Below are 19035 nucleotides of genomic sequence, written 5' to 3' on the forward strand. Positions count from 1 at the left end.
TTTTTCTAGTGCTCCTAAATCTGTTTTTATTCTGGCAAGAGGCAGTTGTAGGAAATACTCTGATAGAGCAAACAATGTGCGAGCTGGGTGAGAAGTGTGGTGTTTTACCACGGCTTTTCAGTCTCCTGGTCATGAACACCTTTTTCATAGTGCTGTGTAACAAATTTTAGGTTGAGTACATACTACTCATTGCCACTCATCCTTATCTTAGAAACATTCAGCACATATCATACTGTTGCTGAAGAGATGACACTTATTTAACTTCCTGCTCAACTTTTTGTGGGGAAAAAAAATATGTATCCAGCTGTGTGAGTAATTGCAGCAGTTCTTCTTAGGGGTAGATACCATATTTCAAGTGCTGCTCTGTGAACTGGACAGAAAGACAACATTGTACATTAACAACAGAAAGGGCTCTGCTGGGTGATTGCTCTTCTGACAACTGAGAAAGAAGGGAAGGACTTGAACAGCTCCTACCTTTTCCTGCTTATTTTTTCATAATATATATGTATTTTTTAGATTCTTTCTTGTGTTGCTTACTTAATGAAGCGTACATCAGCTAGCTGATGAGACATTGACCAAAGGGACAGAAGGAAGAGTTTGTGGAAATTCAGCATCTCTAGTATGTAAAACTTCTAAGGTGGAAGGGACCTTTAAAAGCCATCTAGTCCAAGTCCCCTGCAATGAACAGGGACACCACAGCTGGATCAAGTTGCCCAGGACTGGATCCAACCTTGCCTTGAAGTCTCCAGGCTGGGGGCGTCAAACACATCTCTGAGCAGCCTGTTCCAGTGCCTCACCACCCTCACTGTAAAAGACTTTTTCCTTATATCCAACCTAAATCTACCCTCTTAGAATTGAAGCCGTTTCCCCTTGTTCTATCACCACATCACCATGTGGGGAAATGGCAGCACTGTGAGAAGCAGCAGAGCCCATGCTGTGTGAGGATAGCTGAGGTCGCTCAGGGCCAGCACTCTGGGGTCAGCAGGAACTTCTGAAACTCCTTGAAAGTTGGTATCCCCTGAAACTCCCTGAAAGTTGCTATCTCTCCTGATGTGTGCTCTCTTTGTCAAGGGAAGATTTTCTTAATGCCGGGTGAGAGGCAGCTGTAAAGGTCAGATGATTCATTGGTCTTGTGAGAGCCGCTGAGGAAATGTTGTCGGCTGTAGTGTTTGCCTTTTTGCATGGGTGTGAGGTTGGCCTGCGTTCTGTAAATAATAAGGCTATATTTAGAAGCAAAGTGCATTATGTCAGACCAGTTTTAGAGGTGACAAAACGTTTAATGAAAAAGCATTAAGCAGGAGAACTCTTTAGAAATAAATATCTTCCTACACTTAGCACATTAGGGTGCTTAATCACCTCTTTGTACGATCAATATGTGTGGTATTGGGTAACCAGCAAGCTATTTGGCATTTGTACAGCATCAAACTGCAGACTCCTTAGTCAGCCCATGCATCAAAATAATTACATATAAGGAATACTTGGGAAATTAACCCCTCCATCTTATAGAAATAACCATGGCAATCTGTGTGGAGATAGCAGCTATTACTGCCTACATGCGGGTTGGTTTTGTTTCCCTATCTAACGCTGAGGTAAACAGAGTATGAAGTGTTTTCTGTACTCTTTAATGCTTTTCAATGGGTTTTGTGAGCATGGTTGCATTGGCTGCTTGCTGCTGCTCAACTCTGAAATCTCTCAGGGAGAAACCGCTTTCAGAACCACTTGAGAGCAAACCAGAAGTATAATGCTGTGTACATAAAGTACATCTTAAAAAGTTAAACCTCAGTGGAAATGGCAGGTGATCTCTCTGTCAAGATGAAGTTTATGCTTTCCCTTTATCAAATAGTTTTACGATGAGCAACTCATCAAGGTGAAGAGGGGGAAAAAAATAGGCATATAAACACCTGTGTCGTTTTATACGTGGTTAGTATATAGCATTTGTTGTGCTACAAAGCAGTACCAGCTGCCTATGCCAACTATTTGCTTGCAAGAACAAAGATGTGGAGAGAGCTGAGATGTTCACCAAGACAGCTGCTTGTTCCCAGCATGGTTTATCTTCTACATTAATCTTAAAATACTCCCCTCCCCTGTTTGTTTTTTTTTATGTGCCCGGCAACCATGGGGAGGTTGAAGTAGTCCACACAGGTTCCATCTGTAGACAGCCCAGAGTTTGTGCATGGTTTCATCTGCTCCAGCAGAATAATCCTCCTGTTTTCAGGGCACACTTGGCACTTAAGGCACAATCTGTCCTACTTAAGGTAGTAGGAAACATTTAGTATGATTTAGGAATTGCATTAGGACAACAGATGCTATTTTGAAGAAAGAGTTCACAAGAGGCAGGGTTTATGGAGTGAACACTTGCAGTTGTGCACCTGAAAAATGTTTGAATTAAGGGAAGAAAACTGCAAGTCAGAATGCAGTGATATGACTTCCAGTTTCTTCTGACTTACTGAGTTGGCCTTTATCAGCTGCAAGAAGTACGCATGCTGAAGGTAACACCCTGTATCTTTAGATCAGACACGCATCTGTGCAGGCAATTATCAACATTATATTTTTTACTGGCTTTGAGAGAGATGGCTGAGAAACTTCAAAACTGAATTTCAACTGCGCTTCGGGTGGCAGCGCACCACTTGGGTGAACTGAGGATATCTGATCTTTGACCTCAGGTAAGCCATTAAGAGAACTTGAATTCTCTTCCTGTGTTTGATTGTTGGAGCACGCACACAGATCTGTGATTTGAGACCTAACTGCCACGTGCCTTGCTTTTTCTACTCCACAAAATGGAAATAAGAGGATTTGCTATACAGGGGTGGACAGAAACATGCTGAAATGAATGTGAGACATCACACGTGTGAGTTGACTGAGAAGCTGCTTGGCCAAATGCTGTGCCATGTACACTGCCCACAGCCTGTCCCTGTCCCACTGCGCTGAGCTGGGAGGAGCACCCATGCGATCCTGTGGTGAGTGAGCAGCTTAGGAATGGAGATCTTTAATGAGGAAAACGGTTTTTGCATTGTGCTAAATCCATTCCCCAGTGTGGTTTGCTCCTCAGCCACCTGATAGCTTACCTGCCATAGGGCAGGGGCAAAGCAAGGCGGGAACAAGCAGCAGGGGGTGAGTTCCTTTAATTAGCGTTAGATGCTGGTAAGCTGAAAAGGAATCTGCATCCTAGGCAACGGTAAGTGACCACAACTTACCCCAGCAGCTCCTTAGGTGGTAAGGCAATAGGATGAGAGGGAGTGTCCTCAGGTTGCTCCAAGGGAGGTTTGGATTGGATATTAGGAGAAACTTCTCAGAGTGGTCAGGACTGGCACAGGATGCCCAAGGAAGGTGATAGAGTCACCATCCCTGGAGGCGTTCAAGAAACATGTAGGTGTGATAGTAGGGGATGTGATTTAGTGGGGAAATACTGATGATAGGAGATCTTAGATATCTTTTCCAACCTTAATGACTCACTGATTCTAAGTTTTGTGGCTATGTTGTACTGTACAGAGGTGCCACTTGTGCCTGTGCAGAGCTGGATTGTGCCTGGACTGGGAGAGCTCTGGGTGCAGCAAACCTGTAAGGTGCTGCTCATTGAAGTGTGTGTCTTATCAACGCTGTTGCTGCTGAGGTGCTTACCATGGGCAGTGAGAAACCAAGCACAGCAGGCGTTGGATCTCTTTTTCCTATTGAATTTGTGCTGTTGAAGCTGCCAACACCTTGTTCTCAGTCAGTCTTTGCATTATTCATTAGTGCTGAGATTGCATGAGGGGAGAAAGACCAGGATCAGTTTGCGAAGTTGCACATTACGGAAGAGAAATTTATGATGTTGAAGAGAGCAGCAGTAAACGTTACTTAGCAGTTAACCCCAGAAACAGGCCTGCCACTGTGGGAAACTGCTTTCTTGCAGTGTTATCTCGCTGAAGATACCTGTTATGCAGAAGAGCGGGAGCACTTTGCCCTTTCTGTCTCTTGTGAACTTTGACCAGTTGGTCAGGGTTGTTTATAAAGCCAGATGCTAATTGTGCTGCTTCTCATTCCACGGAACAAAGGTATGCTGGCTCGCTGTTGAGTGTCCCTAGGAGGAGAGGCACGAAGTGAAATGGTTGACGAGGAGGCGAAGAGCTTACCGATGGAGCTGAGTGAGAAAGGAGGTGTGGAGAACAATGGGTTTGTTCAAAATGAGGCTTTTGATGACAGGGAGACCGACACCAGCAGCCAAGATGAAATACCAAAAACGTGTGCTGTTGACATGAGCCCAGTAGCTGTAGCAGAGCCAGCTCTGCAGCCCTATGCAGGAATGCCGAAGGAGGTCCTGCTGAAGTTCTCCAGCCAAGCCCGGTACAGGGTCACCAGGGAGATTCTCTTCTGGCTCATCATCGCTGCTGCCGTCCTGCTTGTGTCTGCCACGATTGCCATCATTGCTCTGTCCCCAAAGTGCCTCCACTGGTGGCAAGATGGTCCTATCTACCAGGTCTACCCTCGTTCTTATAAGGACAGCAACATGGATGGGAATGGTGATCTGAAAGGTATGTAACTAAGCAGGGCAGCTGTTGTCTGTATGTTAGGTATGTGCATAAAAATAATTTTAAAAGTACCTTATAGTTGAGCAGAAAAAGATGCAGATTTGAGAGTGGGGCATGACAGCTGTCGTAATAACCACTGGCTGGTGAGCCACATTGCTGATTATTAGATATCATCAGAAGCTTCTTGCTCAAGTTATCCTATGCCTGGAGTTAGATCAAGCTCTTGGAGGTGGAGCTGAGAGCAAACAGGAACATAACTGCCATTATGGGAAAACATCTCTGCAAAACTATGGTCAGATGGGAGGATGGGTGCTGGACACTTTGTCACACTGGTTTGGCTGCATCCCCCTGAGAAGTCAGAAGAATCAAACTGACAAAGTGAGAGTGGAGCAAAGTGTTCCTTCTTGTTTTCTTTATGGTCTGGGTGTTTCTGAGATCTTATTAAGAAAGTGTACCTGCTCAGGTATTATTAGCTGTGTTTCTAAAATGAATGTCTTAGCCCCATAGCATCTGAAAAATTTCTAGACAAAAAGCACTAGCTGTAGCAAATTGTGGGAGACTTCCCAACAGAAGGAAAAACTGAGATGCATTAAAACTGTACTTCCCTTTGGGTGGTCAAAGGATTGATTGACTTTGAAACCAGAAAGTAATGATGTGGCTATATTTCAATAAAACACAAGTGTTTGTTTTCAGAAGTGAATGTTAAATACATTGCATGAAATTGTGAGTATTTTAATACTGCGGAATAGTGGTCTTCAGTCTGTTTTTTAAATGATTATTATTTTCCTTTTTCCCTAAAGAAGTGGCTTTGAATGGTTTCCATTCTGTGGTCTCCTGCTGTTCCTGAAGAAATTGCAAGGTTGCTATGCTATCTGAGATTGGTGAAAACTGGGAGTGGTTATATAGCAAGGAGATCTTTGTTCCATCTTTGAGATCCTGCAGTAAACTTAATTTAACAAAACCTTTTTTGTCTTTTGTAATCACATGATGCCCTTTTCCTTTTAATAGGTATCCAAGAAAAGCTGGACCATATCACGCATTTAAATATAAAAACCATCTGGATCACATCTTTCTACAAGTCCCCCTTAAAAGACTCTGGCTATGGAGCCGAAGACTTCTACGATATTGATCCCATGTTTGGATCAATGCGTGATTTTGAGGATCTTCTTGCATCCATACACGATCGAGGTAAGCTCTGATCAAAGTAGCTCTGTTAAAAGGATGTTTGCTGTTATGATACAGGTGTGCCTTGTCATTTTCTGGAGAAAGCAGAAAAACAATTACAAGATTGAGAGGGAGCATACATTTCCTTCCTGCAGTTGTGTCTTTGGTTGGTGGCGTGCGTGCCTTAAACCAAATCCTTGCCCACATGGTTCCCCTTGTGGCTGTTGGGCTGAATGGAAGATAGCTTTGCCAGTCCCAAAACGTTCAGGATTTCATTTTAAAAATAAATAAATAAAAATGTGATCCTTACCATAAAAGACTTGATTAACAAACGTGTGTGTTTTAGGATTAAAGGTAATAATGGATTTGATACCAAACCACACCAGTGACAAGCACCATTGGTTTCAGCTCAGTCGCAATCGCACTGGGAAGTACACAGATTACTACATCTGGCAGGACTGCGCGCAGGCAGGGGCGGCCATCACTGCTCCCAACAACTGGGTGAGTGTGGGCAGGGACGCTCGTAAATCACCCGCTGGATTGCAGGTTGCCAGGTAAGCACCTGGAACACAATTGTCCTGTGGACACGGGGCCATGGCCTCCAGCACTGGGAGCAGGGGTTGGGTGCCACTACGTAAGGAGGATGTAAAGCTATTAGACAGCATCCAAGGGAGGGCTGTGAGGATGATCAAGATCTGCAGGGTAAGGTGTGTGAGGAGCAGCTGAGGTCCTAATTCTAAAAAAAATAAAAAATAAAAAATGGTCCTACCTATGTTTCCCTCTCTATTTATAGTAATTCCCAGCAAAAGTCTACTTAGAAGAATGAAACAGTATTGAACATGAGAAATACATGTGGCAAAAGTGTGACCGAAAGAAGGAACAGCTAACAGGAGAAGGAAATGAGAAACAAAACATTAAAATCAACTCTATTTATTGCATCGATGAGGCATTTTGTACCTTGTTGTATGCTTGTAATGCATCACGTTTTGTGTTATACGTGTGGCTACTACCTGTGCGACCTGGTGTAGGGAACCTGCTTTGGCAGGGGGGTTGGTCTCGATGATCTCTAGAGGTCCCTTCCAACCCCTACCATTCTGTGATTCAGTGACTAAATGTTCATTTGAGAGTTCTGATGATTTTTCTTATCCTTATTTGAACAGGTGAGTGTCTATGGGAATTCCAGCTGGCAGTACGATGATGTGAGGAAGCAGTGTTATTTTCATCAGTTTGGGAAAGAACAGCCGGACTTAAATTTCCGCAACCTTGCCGTTCAACAAGAAATCCATGTAAGTGTATGATTTGCTGCTGCACCAATAGCACAAATTTACAGTTTAATTGAAAGTAATTTGAAGATTAGAGTACATTAAAATGATTGAAACAGAAAAGTGTGTAGACAAACATTAAGTTTGTAAGCAATATTCAAGTTTCATCTTCTGATGCTTCCAATATGGAGGACAAGATCTGATGAAAGGATTGACATGGACAGCCAAGTGTCACTGGTGCTGGAGTACAGCTGAATCACCCAAGCTGAGAGAAGCTTTAATCTCTGTTGATACAAGGAGCTGTTTATTAGCCAGCCCTAAGGGGGTAACACCTTGTTTTAGCAGAGGTATTTGCATTTTCATGGCGATGAGGCAATGCTGATCTGAAATGCGAGGAATGCTGGGGCTTGTGGATAAGGAGGAATTTGTGAGTTTCAGTCTGTCTGCACCTCTGGTGGCTTTATGTGTGGGTAGAGAGACAGATGTACAACCAAGAATGTTTCACCATGGAAGAGCTGTGTCATGCTTGTCTGCAGTATGTCTCCCAGTAGATGAGGCTGAATTTGCTAAAATATTGGAAGCAGGCCTGAACCTGAGGAGTATGACAACTGTGTTTTTCCTTTTTTTTCCCTTATCTTTGCTATACCCTGCCAGGTGGTAGTACAGCTACCTCAGTTGTTTTGATGTAACCCTTGTTTGTTTTTTTTTTCTGCTGTGATACTGAATTTTGGTGTCTTTCTGTGGTAGTTTTCCTGCCTGCCCAATTCTGGTGCAATCGTCTCCCAGGCTGTCTTTGTTTCTCCTCACTGTGGGTGTTGCAAGCATGTGAAGGAACAAAACACAACTTACTTGTGTTTGTTAATCGAAGCATGAAATGAGACTGCTCTCAAGACTGATCCTTGACCAACTCCACCAGTAACTTTTCTTGATGCTCCCCTTAGCACCACATCTTCACACTCTTCGCTCTTCCTGCTACTGCCTGTGCTTTTCAATGGCCATGGCAATTTTTCTTTTTTTTTTAATTGATATGCTACTGAAGCTAAAGTAGCAAATAGATGCTGCATTTCTTTGAGAAGAAATTAAGTGAAGACTAGTAAGTTTAGTCTGATAATACTCACTTTAGATAAATGCTTAATGAATACAATTAATTGCTTTGGCATGTTATGAAGTAATACTTTAGTAATTGAATTCAGAATCCTGTTTCATGTTAGGACTGTGTGAGTGAGGAGGAAGCTTCAGCTCCTCTGCAGAACACTATTGCTTTTGGTTTAGTTCCTGGACATGGGGGAGCAGTAAACCTTTTAGCAACCAGGGGCTGGTGTGGCTTTCTGTCTTAAGTAGAAGTAATCATTCTCAGTACAAAGTCAGTACCTGGTATTTGCCAAACAAAAATCTGTAAGCTTGAATGAGAAGTAGTTCTATTCTGGCAAGTGTATTTCATACATTTTTAAACAACAAAGTTTTTTTGTATTGAGGTGAGAAAACAGTTTCTGTACTAAAGGAGTAGTTTGTGTAAGCATTCAAGAGAGATTGAACTTCAGAGCTGTTTGTGAAAAATAGAGTAATTAGAACTGTGATAATATAATAACTACTGAAGTAGAAATAGTTTAGCTAATAGTGACTAACCTCTACGTTTGGTAGTGAAATTGTAAATCTATAGCAGTTAACTTGGATAATAATTTTGGTGTTCCTGCAAATCAACAAATAAGCCTGAAAATAAAATAGAAAAATTCCCATCTGTCAAGTAAAAGAGAACAAATATTCTAAGAGCTCTATTGTATGAAATGAAAATCGGTGGTATGAGGTCTGTGCAGAATAACACTCACGTTTGAATCAATATGCTCTATCTGTGTGCAGCAAGATGGTGTTCTCCAGCAATAGTGCTTAACCTGATCCGAGCTCTTCTGATAGAAGTGATGAGAAGGCCCTTAGGCACGTTCTGGCCCTGGACTTGTGAATTATGAGAGAAGTTGCAGACCAGTACTTTTTTTTTTTTTTTTTAATACCAGAAGAAATAATGGAACATCACCTATTTAGATAACAGTTCTAACTCGACAGGATTCACTTTCACTTCAAGTAAAATTAGAAGTACAAATTCAAAAATAAATCATATGTTAATGTCTACTAATGGGTTTTCTCTTTAAGTATGTATCATTTTGAATGAGATGGGCTCGCTTGGAATTCTCAACTCTTCTCTTTGTCCTAGGATGTTATCAAATTTTGGCTTGGCAAAGGAGTCGATGGATTTAGTTTTGTTGCTGTTAAATTTCTTCTAGAAGCCACACATCTACGAGATGAGCCACAAGTGAACAAGTCTCAGAATCCTGTAATGTATATTTTGGCTTTTTCTCCTGTATTTTCCATGGGTGCAAGAGACTGTTTTTATGCTTTGGGGTTTTAATTATGGCTTTAGAAGTGCTGAATCAGTTGCGTTCCTTGGAAGGTGGTTCCTGGACTTGTTGCTTAAGCAGTGCATACAAGGAAGGGTTGAGCAGGAGTGCTGTGGGTGAGAATTGTCCATACACCCACTGTATTTCTGTGCAGACAGTTGCTTCTAGTTTTGTTTAAACTGTTTTGACTTTGCAATTTTTTTTCCTAAAAAGACCAGGCTTGTGAATTCTGATATTTCATTGGTTGTCTTGGAGGAGCCCATTACAAGAGGTGAGCTGAGCACTCTGGCTCACTTGGGATTCTATTGCAGACTCTTAACACATACTACTTTGCACTAAAACAAACAATTGTTGGCAATATACTAGAGTGAGGCGTATTCAGAGGCATATATGCATCCTGTTACTTGGACTACTGGCTTTTGTTGAAGTAGTGAGCCTGGTGATGATAGCTGATCTGCTGTGTTGATGATTTCAGAACTTATCAGTTCTACAAATACAATGTTGTTACCACAGCAATGCACTGGTATGCTAAACTTATTTCAGTTTAAAACTTTGCTTGGGTTGGTGGATTGTCTCAGGAAGAATTTGGAGAGTTTTGAATTCTAAAATATTGGACTAATAACACTGCTTTGTCTTTAAGGAGAGCATCACAGCCTATTCCGAGCTCTACCACGACTACACAACCACGCAAGTTGGTATGCATGATATCATCCGTAGCTTCCGCCAAACCATGGATCAATACAGCAGTGAGCCTGGCCGATACAGGTAGTCATTGTCATGGCTAGGGAATTTCTTTCTCTCTTTTCGTCTCCATCTTCATAGCAATCAAATGTTTTTTGTCTTTTTTAAATTTATAACACGATATGCCATGTAAGGTTTTTGTCCTCAAGTGCTACAGTAGGCTATACTCTTTCCCAAAGTGCACAGGAAAAAAAATGTGCAGTAAGTTGGCTCTGGTAGCTGTATTGTATCTGTGGACTGTATCTGTAACAAGTAGGCAGACTGTGTAATCACTCATTGTGGCACAACTGTAATCAAAGCCCATGAGCCCGATCCCTTGTATGGTATTAACAATATGGTTCAGATTGGATACGTGATCAGAGATTGTCAGAATCGCAGCATAGCTGAGGCTGTCAAGTACCTCTGGAGGCCACCTGCTCCAACCCCTGCTCAAGCAGGGAGGACATCCAGAGCCGACTGCTCAGGATCATTCCCAGATGGCTTTTGAGGATGGAAACTACAAGCCCATCTGGGCAGCCTGTGCCAATACTCAATTACTCCTGCAGTTTAAAAATTATGCAAAGAAACAGCTTTCCAGCTATCTGGTTATCTGCTTTACAAACTACAGATATCTCCGTATGTTTGTTGTTGGTTGTTTTTTTTTTATGAGGAGGAGGGAGGCAGATGTAATTCTTAATCCTGTATTATTTTCTAAGTATGTTGAATACTGTTCCTAGCTTTCTTCAGCTCTGTATAAATCAGCGATGAGACAAAAAAAATCTCCTTGTTTACTTCTTTGTAGATTTATGGGTTCTGACAGTGATGAAAATGAAGACATAGAGGGAACAATGATGTATTATGGAACAACTTTTGTCCAAGAAGCAGACTTCCCATTCAATTTCCACCTAATTAACATGAAAAATCTATCTGGCACCAGTGTTTCTGAAGCTGTCAACGTGTGGATGAAAAACATGCCTGAAGGAAAATGGGCAAACTGGATGGTAAGAGTTCTGGACTTGCTGTTATGGGAAAGGCTTTTTCCTGTAGTTGATAAGGTGATGGAACCTCCGCACACATGGATTTCAGTGGGACTAGCTGTGCAGGTTTTTGCTGTGAACTATGTTTGGGATATGAAAGAGATGAGCCATAGGCAAAGCACTGAAACTACGGCCTCTGATCATTTCTACAATCGCAGTGTGGGAGCAGTTCTGTTTGGGTATCAAATGTGGTCCTCAGGAATGCAGTTTTGTACCTTCGAGGCATCCTCTCTGTGAGAGGAGGCAAAATGTCCAAGTTAATATTTAGAAAAAGCTTTCAGCTGTTGTGCTTTCAGAAAGAAAACAAGCTCATATACAGACCAAATGGAGTTGCAGCCACTTGTTTCACATCCCTTCCTACATACAGATCTCTTTGGTTTCAGTCCCATGCTTCAGCATGCTCACCTTTGGGAATTTCTCTTGCGGGGCTGCCAGCTTCTCACAACCCCATATAAAAGTCGCCACAAAACAAACACCATCTTTGTATGGCAGTGAGAAAGGAGCCGTAACTGGGGGAATTAACGAAGTCTTGGGCTGATTTGTCATCTCCCCTTACTTCTACCACCTACGTTCTAAAATATTTTGGGCAAAAATGTGCACTGGCATTTAAAAAAAAAAAAGAAGAAAGAAAAAAGATCCTCCTTGTAGATCTGGAAATGGGAGAAAGTAACCTACTGCAGCTGTCAATGCTGGGGGCCACTGTAAGGCCCTTTTCTTGGTATGAGATGGTCTCCTGTCATTTACCTCTTTTGAGATAATTACTAATGTAATTGTGCAATTGGGATGTGCATGTGTTTGGCCAGTACACTTGAAACATACTGAGCTGCTCAACTGGACAGTGATTTTTGGTGTGTGTCACCTGACAAAGGAACAACAGGCTGGGATCCTCTCTTAGCCTGGTGGAGATAATGTGAATTTAAATAATTTTTTCCTTTATTTTGGTGCCTTGAACGGAACTTCACTCCAGATGGTTTTTGTCTTAGACCAGTTTCACATATGCATAGAATTTTATGTCTTTTTAATGGAATGATGTTTTCTTGAGGTCGGAAGCCCGAACACTGCTCGGATTTCATCTCGGTTTGGGAATGAGTATGTCAAAGTTATAAACATGCTGCTGCTAACCCTCCCTGGTACTCCTATAACTTACTATGGTGAAGAAATAGGCATGGAGAACGCTGTATCAGCAAATGTAAGTGAGAAGTATATAAATTCTGATCCTGTTGTTATTTAGTTCTGATTAATGGAATATTTGAAAATACAAGATCAACCAAATCCAGTCTTTCTCAATGTTTAGGTATGGTACTATGTTCTTCATTGCAAAGCTGTTATACAGGATGCAGAAATGGCCAGGCTTGAAACCAGAACCAAGGCTCTGGCACCTTCCAGAGCTGCTAGGTTACCGTCCTGGTCCGTTTTCTGCCCTCAGCTGGATGAGACTAGCCTGTTCTGTGGTGGCCTTGCTTTGCTTCAGCAGAAGGCATAGCAGTTGCCAGTGTCAGGCCTAGGCCAGTGGCTCTGATAGGTGTGCAGTTGCCTAAGGCAGGAAGAACAGGGTCCATGTCTCCTTCCTCCCACAGTACTTTATTCAAAGTCCATTATTTCCTGGCTGATTTTTAAAGGAATTCAGAGTTCATGGAAGCATAGCTAAAGCCTTTGTCTCCTGGAAACTGCTTTTTCTTGCTATAAAAAGGCACCTGTCAAAGCCATAGCCCTCTCTGAAGTGCACAAACTCAGAAGAAGGAGTCTCCAAAAAGAGGCGTGTGAGCACACCAGGCACTGCTTAGCACTTACTGGTAGAAGTGGTTTTTCCTTGTCATGCAGGGTCTCTATTTTTGTTTTTGGATTTCAGATCCAAAGCTAGGTAGCCGAGCCTGCAGACCACGCATGTAACTTATTTGTTCATAGTTACAAGTAATAGTTTCAAGGATGTTTGTTTCCTTATAGTTTGTTCAGAACTTAATCAAAGTCAAGGGATTAAAACAAAGTGCTGTGTCTTTCACACTGTGCTGACTTGCTTGACTTTCAGTTGTGCATGTGATTTCTTGTTTCTTCTATGATTGCACCTGACTACTGTTGTCTCTTTGCTGGAGATACGCCTGCATGATTGGAAAAGATCATGCCCAAAAGGGAATAGCCCAGATCTGCATCTTCTGGCTATATTTGAGCACCTTGAGAATATGGTCCTAAGGCAGATGCAGTTCTCAGTGTGGAAAGCCTCTGTTACAACATGATGAACTGTAAGTGATCCAGGAGACTCCTGGTGTGCATTGACAATAAAACTTTCTGGTTCAAGTACTGGACAGACCAACCAGAGGCACAGACAGGACTGAACTTGGCAAGGGATGTTAGAAACAACAAGAAGGGATTCTGCATAGGTCAGAAGAGACAGGCCAAAGAGAGCATAACTCCTTTACTAAATGATAACGGAGAATGGGCTACAACAGATATGGAGAAGACTGAGATACTCTGAGTTCTTTGCCTCAGTCTTCACTAGCAGCCAGGATTCTCACATAGAGCTGGGAACTGGGGGAGCAAAATCTCTCCCACTGTAAGGACTGAGCAAATCTGAGACCAACTCAGATGGGACTGAATGTGTACAAATCCATGAGGCCAGAAGGCATGCATCCCAGGGTCTTAAGGGAGCTGGCTGATATGGTTGTTGAGCCACTCTATATAGTATCTGAAAAGTTGTGGCTGTCATGCAAAGTTCACAGGGACTGGAAAAAGGGAAACATCATTCCCATTTACAGGAAAGGGAGGAAGGAAGACTCAGGGAACTACAGGTTGGTAAGCCTCACCTCTGTGCTTGGGAAAATCATGGAACAGATCCTTCTGGAAGACACATTAAGGAACACAAGAGGAACGAGTGGGTGTTCTGAGACAGCCAGCATGGCTTCCCCAAGGGAAGATCGTGCCTAACCAATCTGGTAGCCTTCTATGATGGAGTGATGGCAGTGGTGGATCAAACTGAAGATAACTGATGTCATCTACCTGGACTTCTGTAAGGCCTTTGACATGGTCCCCCACCACATCCTTATCTCTAAATTGGAGAGAGATAGTGTTGAATGCCGGACTATTCAGTGGATAAGGTTGGAAGGTTGCAGCCAGAAGGTTGTGGTCAACAACTCAATGTCCAGGCGGAGACTGGTAATGAGTGGTGACCCACCCATGGGTTCCTCTTGGGACCAGTACTTATTAACATCTTTATCAGTGACATAGATGATGGGATTGAGTGCACCCTCAGCAAGTTTGCTGATGACACCAAACTGAGCGATGCAGTTGATACAGCAGAAGAAAGGGATGCCATCCGAGGAACCTGATAAACTCAAGAGGTGGGCCCTTGTGAACTTAAAGAGGTTCAACAAAGCAAAATTCAAGGTTTTGCACTTGGGTAGAGGTAACCTCAAATATGTATACAAGCTGGGAGAATTCCTTGAGAGTAGCCCCGCTGAGAAGGACTTACAGTCCTGGTTGATGAAAAACTTAACATGAGCCAGCAGTGTGCGCTTGTAGCAAAGAAGGCCAATAGTATCCTGGACTTCATCAAAAGGGGTGGCCAGCAGGGTGAGGGAGGTGACTCCCCCCTTTACTCTGCCCTCATGAGGCCCCAGCTGGAGTACTGCATCCAAGTCTGGGGCCCCAAATACAGGAAAGAGCTTTTGGAGAAGAGGGTGATGAGGATGATCCAAGGGCTGGAACACCTCTCCTATAAAGATAGGCTGATGGGCAACCTGGTCAACCTGGTCTGGTTGGCGACCCTGCACAAAGCAGGGGGGTTGAAACTAGATGATCATTATGGTCCTTTTCAACCCAGGAAATTCTGTGATTCTATATGATTCTATGATTGTTTAGCCTAACAAAGAGAAGGCTGCTGGGAGACCTCATTGTGGCCTTCCAGTATTTGAAGGGAGTTAACAACCATGAAGGAAATCAACTTTTTACATGGGCAGGTAGCGACAGGGCAAGGGGGAATGGTTTAAAACTAAAGGAACGAGTTTTAGATTAGATGTCAGAGGGAAGTTTTGTACTGAAAGAGTGGTGAGGTGCTGGAACAGATTGGCCAGAGTTTGTGGATGCCCCATCCCTGGAGGTGTTTAAGGCCAGGTTGGATGGGGCCCTGGGCAATCTGATCTAGTACTTGATCTCACAGTTTGAAACCCTGCCTGTCACAGAGGGGCTGGAACTTGATGATCCTTGAGATCCCTTCCAACCCAAGCCATTCTGTCATTCTGTTACAGAATGAGGCAGCTTCTGGTGATGTTACTGAGAGTATTATTGTCCAGATTTGTACCAAAGGGAAAGATGCACTCGAGAAGCACAGAGACATCCGTAGGTTTGTCTGATTCAGCTGTGAAGAAATGTCTCTGACAGGAAATCACTTTGTCTCTGAGAAACCAAAAAATGTGTCCTGCATTATCTTACTGTCATTGATTACTGCTGACAGAAAGATGCTCTTCAGCAAAGTGGCTTGCCCTTGGCTCCTCAGGCTATTCTCTCATTTAGTTGCCACTCTGTGGCTCATGGGTTTCGTAACAATGCAAACCCACTCTTCGTTCAATCCGGAGAGGAAGAATCCCTGATTAATGAGGTAGAGAGGATTTGCTCAAGAAATAGTTTTCAATCCCAGCATTTGAAAGTCTTTAAGAATCATGAAAAGGTAAAGATAAAAGGGAGTGTTACAAGTGTTAAAAACTTAGGATTCTTTTTTTTCCCTGCTTTTCAGAACATGCTAAAAGGAGAAACCCGTTATTTATAATGTCATGAGGCAAAGTGACAATTTCTTTTGTCAAGCTGCTATTCTGACAGATTGTAGTGAAAAGTGTCCTTTATATGAAAAAACAATTTTCATAGGAAACAAACACCCAAAGTATGTGCAAAATATTTTATGCCCTCTTATGTCATTAAATTTAAGTGTCAGATCTTTTGGCAAGCTCTTAAATAACATTGAGGAAGCTCTGTCATAATTTTTCTGAATCTCTCAAAATCAGAACTTCAGTCTTCTTACATAACACCTTTCAATAAGCTAAAAGTTGCTATTCATACAGTTGTTGAACTTGAGAAATTTCTTTCTCGCACAAGTAATCCTCCCCAAGCTATACTCCTTGCAAACACAAGCTTGAAGAGATCTATGGTGAAAAGTTCGGTAACTAGAGAAGAACAGATGCTCAATAGCATTTACTCACTTGCTGTTATTTCTTCTTGGGACTCATTTTCTCATACTTTCTCTAAGTGCATGTCTAGTTATTTATGAGAATATTCTAGCTGCTTTCAGTCAACTTTTATCCAACCATCTGTTGCAAGGAGAGACTACTGCTTAGTTGGAACTCCACATTTCGCCAGTAGTGCTGTATCTGTTAGACTGTCTGTTCTCTTCCATTACCACAGAGCTACTCTTTTCTTCTGTTTCTCTTGAGATTTGCATCAGGATTACATCCTCCTTGCTGACTCTTAACATCAACCAGAGAAAATAATGCTGAAATGGTGATTGTGTGGAAGCTGAGAATGGGTTATTTAAGAGCCAACTTTTTAACAGGCTAATCAAAATACACAGCTTGGTAATGGCTCTAACACCACTTTATTTTCTAGGTGACCTTCCCAGCGAAATCCCCTATGCAGTGGAATGGCAACGATAATGCTGGTTTTACTGAAGGCAACAGTAGCTGGGTACCTGTCAACTCTGACTACCAAAGTGTCAATGCTGAAGTAGGTATTTGCATGTGACAAAACAATGGTTTAAAAGTATCCTGATCTATTTATTTTTCTCTGACTTGGCAGTGTAACTAATCAAAATGGACTCCAGGGGGGAAAACAGAAAAGCATTGAATCTTAATTGATTAGGAAAAGAAATCCTTGCATCAGCAAAGAGTCTGCTTCAGCTGTAGTCATTTAAACAGAGCAACTGCAGTGATAATGTCGATGCGGCAATTTGACTTAACATCCCTTTAATCATTTTAACATTAAATTGAAATCCAGTACTTTTTCATTTATATCAGTGTATGTAAAGCACCCTCCTTGTAATAACTTTACATAGACTATTTGTAATGTATATAAATACAATTTTTAAGGTAGTTGAGCAGTGGCTTAAGCAGATTTTGCTGATCTACACTGCTGACCAATACTGAAGACAAAAATATAATGCAAAGACTGGGGGGGGGGGGGGAGGGGAATAAGAAACCCCAACAAACATGAAATAAATTCTATGACTTCAGTAGATCAGACTCAATGAAAAAGGTTCACTGTCAAGCTTTAAATGGCTGTGGTTCTCTGTAGAACAAATGCTAAAAACTCTAAGGGACAGCTGGAAGGTAGTATCTGTGCCAAGGAAATTCTGTCCTACTGGATAATCTCTGCCACTGTACAAATCTCAAGGAAGTGCAGGAGAAAAAGCACTTTTGATATGGAATTGGCAGACAAATTTGAAGAGAATTAATTGTTAGAACAGAATTCTAAGAGATGTGTTCTTGATAGATGGCACGGGTGTGAGAGGTCCATCTCCTACAATGCTGATTCTGTTGCAGGTTCAGATGATCCAGTCCAACTCAACCCTGAATTTGTACAGAGAACTAACTCTACTTCGCAACAGTGAGCTACCCATACATCGGGGGTGGATGTGCTCCATCTGGAATGACAGTGATGTTTTTGTGTACGTGAGGGAATTGGATGGGTTAGACAGTGTCTTTATGATGGTTCTCAATTTTGGACAAGAATCGACAATAGATCTGAAAACTATAGTTCCAAGCCTCCCATCTCAAGCTGTGATAAGACTAAGTACTAATTTTAGCAATACTGGTAAAGCTGTTGATACCAAAATAATTAAAACTGAAGCAGGAGAAGGTCTGGTCCTTGAATATAAAACAGAAAAGCCTGTTCATAATATGGCAGCTTTTCGAGAAAACTGTTTTGTGTCTGAAAAAGCTTGTTATTCCAGTGCCTTCAATTTACTCTACATGAACTGCTAAATGCAAGAGTAACTTTCATGTTAACTTAGAAAATGCTTGGTTTAGAGAAATGCTAATTCTTTTTGGCTTTTCAGGCTTGCTTTCTGTACACAACAAACAGCTTGAAAAATAAAATTAATACCAAATTGTCTTGTATCTGTACTGGGTAATATACAATTTTTGTCATTTAAATAGTGATTACAATTTAGGCATTCATTTTGTATTTTCTTCTGGAGGCACCTAATTTTTAAGATTCCCGTGCTTATCAGATAAAAGAGTTCTACAACTTCTGAATTCCTATTCTTGAGTCTTTTTTTTTTGTTGTTGTTGTCTGTTTGGCCCCACCATATGAGTAGTACAGCGTAATGTACTGAATAGTTAGGAAGAGCAACAGTATTTTCCTACAAATGGAAATTAGTTTTCGAATAATTTAGTGAGATTTTTTAATTAAATACAACTTTGAGGGGGAGATTTACTGCCTCATGTAGAATTTACTCTTGGATGAGAGGTCTTAAGATGGGGAAGGCTGCTCATAAAACATTCATGTCTTCATACATTAGGTATACGTTAGACTTTCAGCACAAGCTGTCTTGCACTACAGCTCCACTTGTACAGTGCTGTACTGCTTGCTTATGAACAGAACTGCATAAGAAAGCGGCTCCTTCTATACCATTTGGTAGGGAAGGTATTTAGTTTAGTTGAGTTCTTTATAAACTGATGCCAAACCCAATTTTGTCCCTGTGTATCTGGTCTGATTGTGCCCATAATGCAGCGATACATCTGGAGAAGACGCTTTTTCATATAAATGAAAATCTGACTTGAACTTCTTCAGGTGGTTGATGTGTTTATCAGCTATTTACAGGGCTTGATTTAATGCTGGGGAGGTCACACTTGAAGTTCTTTTTTCAGAAAAGCAAGGTGTTTTGCAACCTAAAGCAAATAATTACAAAATAATGAAACTCTTTGCACTATAAACTGTCAAGGTTATTGTACAGCTATTACAATCTTTTATATACTGA

At 41.8% G+C, this 19035-nt stretch overlaps 2 protein-coding genes across 7 annotated transcripts in view; one reads left to right on the forward strand and one right to left on the reverse strand.

Moving 5' to 3' along the window:
* PREPL (prolyl endopeptidase like) overlaps positions 1-19035 on the reverse strand; it is a 33870-nt gene continuing 14835 nt past the window's right edge. For 3 of the 6 annotated variants that reach the window (XR_792445.4, XM_003203902.5, XM_085219353.1), the window contains exon 15: positions 17743-18946. Coding sequence is in view for 5 of the 6 variants with exons in the window: in XM_003203902.5 (XP_003203950.2) it covers positions 18902-18946 (45 nt within the window). In the remaining variant the exon portion in view is untranslated. Of the gene's footprint in view, positions 5765-17742; positions 18947-19035 lie in introns of those variants that run through there. The other 3 variants (XM_085219354.1, XM_085219351.1, XM_085219355.1) reach the window with 2 other exon arrangements.
* Positions 4082-18172, forward strand: SLC3A1 (solute carrier family 3 member 1). Its single transcript, XM_085219356.1, has 10 exons — positions 4082-4508; positions 5514-5693; positions 6016-6170; positions 6830-6955; positions 9138-9257; positions 9962-10086; positions 10844-11042; positions 12121-12267; positions 16665-16781; positions 17597-18172. The coding sequence occupies exons 1-10, from the start codon at positions 4082-4084 to the stop codon at positions 18035-18037; spliced, it is 2037 nt and encodes a 678-aa protein (XP_085075482.1). The 3' UTR covers positions 18038-18172.

The sequence above is a fragment of the Meleagris gallopavo genome, chromosome 2, assembly GCF_905368555.1.
Source record: "Meleagris gallopavo chromosome 2, MGAL_WU_HG_1.1, whole genome shotgun sequence".
Lineage (NCBI taxonomy): Eukaryota > Metazoa > Chordata > Aves > Galliformes > Phasianidae > Meleagris > Meleagris gallopavo.

What these genes read in the sequence shown, in the direction of transcription:
- SLC3A1 (XM_085219356.1), top strand. Translation starts at nt 4,082, where the DNA reads ATGGTTGACGAGGAGGCGAAGAGCTTACCGATGGAGCTGAGTGAGAAA. An exon ending in TCACTGCTCCCAACAACTGG is followed by an intron (nt 6,171 to 6,829) that starts GTGAGTGTGGGC and finishes TTATTTGAACAG; the next exon opens with GTGAGTGTCTATGGGAATTC. An exon ending in TGAACAAGTCTCAGAATCCT is followed by an intron (nt 9,258 to 9,961) that starts GTAATGTATATT and finishes TTTGTCTTTAAG; the next exon opens with GAGAGCATCACAGCCTATTC.